The sequence below is a fragment of the Hipposideros armiger genome, unplaced genomic scaffold, assembly GCF_001890085.2.
Source record: "Hipposideros armiger isolate ML-2016 unplaced genomic scaffold, ASM189008v1 scaffold_75, whole genome shotgun sequence".
NCBI lineage: Eukaryota > Metazoa > Chordata > Mammalia > Chiroptera > Hipposideridae > Hipposideros > Hipposideros armiger.
Genome location: NW_017731425.1, coordinates 2,511,012 through 2,516,100, shown reverse-complemented (window position 1 = coordinate 2,516,100; position 5,089 = coordinate 2,511,012). Strand labels below are relative to the sequence as shown.

General features: G+C 41.7%; 1 protein-coding gene across 6 annotated transcripts in view; it reads left to right on the top strand.

Annotated features, from left to right (window-relative positions):
- EWSR1 (EWS RNA binding protein 1) overlaps nt 1-5,089 on the top strand; it is a 33,181-nt gene that overhangs the window by 4,105 nt on the left and 23,987 nt on the right. For all 6 annotated transcript variants that reach the window (XM_019643111.1, XM_019643110.1, XM_019643108.1 and 3 more), the window contains exons 2-3: nt 521-557; nt 695-746. In XM_019643111.1, the coding sequence (XP_019498656.1) occupies nt 521-557; nt 695-746 (89 nt within the window). The remainder of the gene's footprint in view (nt 1-520; nt 558-694; nt 747-5,089) is intronic.

Sequence of the window (5,089 nt, the reverse complement as noted above, 5' to 3'; positions counted from 1 at the left end):
TTACAGTCCTGCTAGGGAATTGAAGGTTGGTCTAACTTACTAAAGTGAGGGAGCAATAGAAAAACTAGTTTTTGATGAGCTGTAGGTACTCATGTAACCAGTCTGATGTTAAACATTGTTGCATTGCTGTTTCAACCTATATTTTGTAATGTTGCTTGCCTCCTTTTTATATGAAGATAAAACTTCTGATCCTGTTGGTTTGTCTTGTTCTTTTAGTCTTAGGATGATGATCATGTATTTGAAATGACAGCCTGTGGTTAGGGTGGGGGGTTCATGGTCATGGGAACATGCAAAGTATCTCTGCCAAATCAGCTGGTCTTGAACTCATTAGCTGGCACTTTCTGAGTTTAACTGGCTTAGACTTATTTTTTGGTTTGGTGTTGAGAAATAAGAGGTACTCATTTGGACCTGTGTTGGCCTGTAGGTCCTCTCTAAATAGTTTAAAGAATTCACCTTTCTGCCACCCCTTTTTTCTCTTCTTTGCTGACTTCACACTATTTTCTCTCCTTGTTTCTTCTAGATTACAGTACCTACAGCCAAGCTGCAGCCCAGCAGGGGTAAGTCAGTCTTTTCCAACAGTGTTTTGTGTGTGACTGATTAATGTCAGAGTACAGAGCCTGCTATAGTTGTAGAGGATTTAGTAATGGAATCTGAATGTTCTGTATTCAGTTCTTGCATTTAATTTCTCTTACAGCTACAGTGCTTACACCGCCCAGCCCACTCAAGGATATGCACAGACCACCCAGGTAATTTTGATAATAATACGCAGCTTCATCCCCAAGTAAAATGCTCCTGTCAGCCATTAAAACAATGAATCTTTTTTAAAAATTAGGTGATAGAAAAGTGTAATATGCTTGTAATCATAAAATAATCAGTCATTTAAAGTTTTCATAGTGGGAATGCAATTATAAATAATAACCATTCCCAAATTGGGAGTTGCCATTTCTCTAGGTATCCTGCTCCATGCTTGGTCTTCTGTGTATTTTATTGTTTAAATTTATTTAACTTAATCATACAGCAGTTCTGCAGAGGAAGGTGATACTATGACATTGCGCAAATGGAAAAAAAAATGTAGTGCATAGATATTGAGGCATTTGCCAGTGGTCGAACAGTAAGTGATGGGGTCAGCTCTAATGGCTACCTAGCTAAGGAGTTTCTGAGTGTTCTAGTCAATGAGTCTGTTTAAAAACCTAAGCCAACAGATTCTAGAAATCAGCCTCCTAATGTTCTCAAGATCACCTTAAATTCAGAATATGATGTCTCAGGCAGATCTTCTGTAACTGGTCATTCAGATCTAGAATATGATTATGCTAATATCTGAAAGAATGCCTCATTCTGTGCCAGGTTTTATGTATTACTGATGTCCCAAGTTGAAAAGACAGTGCTGTTGATGTGCTGATCTTGAGACATGCAGTATTCCAGTTCATTTTCTTTGATAGTTTTTTTTAAATCTTTGTCCTGCTGAAAATCTTGTTTTCAAAATTGACAGGTTTCAGCCCCATTTTCATTTTCTTTTCTCTTTGTTCATTTTTGCCTTCCTAATATTTGTTTCTAGTAGTAAAACTGCTGTGCTTAGTGCTGGCAATTATACACCTGTTCCCTTATTGTTCATCCCTTGAGAGTGTCTTGTTAATCTGTATAATTAACTGCGATTTTGCCCAATTATCTCAGGAACTTTTTTGTAGTTAAGTTTACAAAAATATGAGTGAATTAGATAAGAGAAAACAAGTATTCATAATACTATGATCACTTGTCTGTTTTTTTTAATCTTTTTACTTGATGTGACAACATGGGTAGACCTCAAGGGTATTGTGTAAGTGAAATAACTGAGACAGAGAAAGACAAATGCCATATGATCTCACTTAGATGTGGAATCTAAAGAACAAAATAAATGAGCAAACAAAACAGAAACAGACTCATAGATACAGAGAACAAACTGATGNGCGCGGGGCCTGCGGTGGCCTCCATTGTGTGGCGGCCGTCGGGCCCCGCGCTCCCGGCCTCCCGCCACGTGGGCGGGGCTTGCGGCCTTCAGGGCCCCGCGGAGGGTGGCGCTCGGTCAGGCCTCGAGCCGAGCACCCCGAAACCGGAGGTGGGGGTGCCCAACGGCGGCTCCAGAAGCCCTGAGCTCGCTGCTCCTCTGACTTCCCTACCCCTATATACAGAGAGGCGGCCCAAACCCGAAGGCGACTCTGCCTCACTGAGAAGCCCCGGGAGAAAGCAAATGAAAAAAGGTATCGCGAATTTGAGAGCCGAGGGGCGTCGACCTATGAACAGGAGCCCCGTCATCCTTAAGTCCTGATCTGCCGGGGCGTCCGGTGCTTCCTAGCTGCCCCCCTCGGCGGGATCCAGCCCCAAGCCGAATTTCGGCCCGACTGGGTTTACACGGGATGTGCTTCCCCCTTCAGAGCCTCCCAATCGGCTGTGCCCTCGGCCTTTTTAGTTTTCACCATTATTAATCCCATCTTCATCCCGCCCCAAAAAGCAATTAAGTGCTTCCCAAGGCCATTTTTCAGCAAACACCGAGGTCCATTGTATAATAAGACCAGCCCGGACGGATCGCGAGGCCAGAAATACCTACTGAAACAAATTTCTAGCTTCTGACCTAGGAGAAACAAAAGGCCCGAGTCGGCATTTGAATTATGCTTAAGCAACCGTCTCACACGTTTACTTGCCTAGACTAAGCTGATAGAGAGGGAAGGAGGCGCGGAATGGACTTGGAAAGAAAGCTCGGGGTGGGGGGAGCTCAAATGTGATGTCTAGGGTGAGGCTTCCTGCAAGTAGTATTAAGAGTGTAGCCTAAACAACACCTGCACTTTGCAGCCTGTTCCTGCACTAACCTGAGGTTATTGGTAGGGTGGGGCATTTTCCCTCTGGGGGTATTCTTAGGCCATCTAACTGTAGGCCTTCGAGGCAGTAGGAGAAGAGGGCAGAGGGAACTCTTCCCCAACTGTGTGGTCAGTCATCAGGCAGGTAAATGCTGGTTGTTGGTGCCAGGGTACAGAGTGTCCCTAGAAGAAGGGCTCTGAAATATCACAGCCCAAGACATCCTGGTGGTGGAAAGTGATTTCCTCAGAGCCCTTTCCAACCTTCCTCTTCCCTGCAGTGTTTGAATTTTTTAAGGGGGAATGCTACTGTCCCTTCCCTGTTAAAGCTTGGGGAGTCAAAATGTGTGTGTGTTGAAATTTTTGTGGCTGGACATGCCAATTTTTTTGTCTGCTTTGCTCAGACTCTCTTTACTGTTAACCTCCTGATACTATATTCTATATTAGGACTAAATTGCGGTTTATGTAGATAAAGTAGAGGACCCAGCTGGGGTATCTTTGAGGAGCCACATAACTTACCTGAACTTTGGTTTCCTTTCCTTCAAAGTAAAGGAGTTAGGCTACACCTTTTAAGAGCTTTTAAAGCCCTTAACTTTTGACCTTACAGCAAAGCATTTTTGTCTTCCACAAAATTGCCTCATACTGACTTTCACTTATTATGTAGTCTGAAGTTCTAAATCTCTACAGTTTGTGTAGTGACTGCCCTAAAGTATCTAAAATCCCCACTACTACCTTGGGTAGTGTTAGATGTCTTTCCTTGTCATGTTCATCTACACTATCTAGAAAAGTACCTAAAGTACAGGGTATGTCCATTTTAACAAGTTAAGATGCAAACCTCCAAGTTAACTACCATTCAGACATTGCCAGCACTCTAAAGGCCCACCTGGATCACAGCCCTCCCTCTCCCAATTTATCCGTTTTTAGTTAAGTCTTTAACTGCACATTTGGGGGTTAAAAGCAAACAACCGATTGCTAAATAATCTGACCAGTGTGTAATTATAGCATTTTTGAGGCCGTATAATTGTGTGCTGTAAGTAGATAACGTAAGTACTTGTAAAACAAATTGGCTACCTTCCATAAGCCCACCAATGTGGGGCTAAAGCATTTGGTTTCATGCTGATTTGAGAACATTGGTTGTTCCATATCAGCTTTGCCAGTTTTATGTTTTACATAACTGTTCTTGTATAAAAGTCCACTTATGAACATTGAACTTAGATGTCAGCAATTTAGAATCATTTCTCATGCAGAAACCTCAACAAAATGTAGGTTAAAATATCAATTTTCGATGCTTCCTTGTATTTTGTGAATACCACATAGAATAAGTGATTTGCATTTACTTTTTGCCACAGAGAGAGCATGGCTTGTAATGTCATTGAAATGCCTTAAGGCTTAACTTTCAAATGCCTTAAGGTTGTCTTTGAACAAAATCAGTTCATAGCCTCTGGGCAGTTGATTTGATAATGTTGATTCAGGATTCTGAGTTAAGGGTGTACAGAGGAAAGAAAGTAAAGTGTAGAGGTAGAAAGATGAGCCAACTTCAAGAGAAGAGTTCAGCAAAAAATGCTCTAAGGCCAGGCGAGGCAGGCCTTTGATGGAGGGGAGCTAGAAACCCCTCCATGAAGAGCTGAGCTGTCAAGCTGTTGCTTTCAGATGAGGGACTACTTTCTGAATGGAATAGAAAGGACACTTTTGTTTGGCCCTAATGGTGGTATTGTCTTCTGTCATAGATATGTATTCTTGTGGAGAGCAACGAATTGGGCAGAATTTTTAAAAATAATTAACTTTAAAATATATGTGTATACTCATGTTTAATTCAGTGGTGCTGTGAGAACTTCTTAACCATTTTATTTTCTGTTTTCACTATATAGACACCTCACTGGACTAGAATTTTTAGTCCCTTTTGCTGCATGTTGCAAATTTATTAGGAAAACCATAGGAGTTTTACTTAGAAAAAGAAGGGGAAGAAAAATTGTGACATTGTTTAAAAAATTGAAATCATTTTAAGTTTTAAAAAGATGATGTCGCCAAAAAACAAATTCTTCCCCCAAAAAGATTAAGTGCTTTCTCTGCCAATTAAGGATTCTACCTTAACTCTGCTTCCCTGTGATTTATAACATTCTAGCTTTTGAGCTATTGTACAGATGTACCACTGATAACTGTGAGCAAACACTTTAAAATACTGGGTTGAGGGCCGGCCGAGTGGCGCGATGGTTAAGAACTGGCTTGGGACGCCAGAGGACCCCGGTTCGGATCCCACATATGAG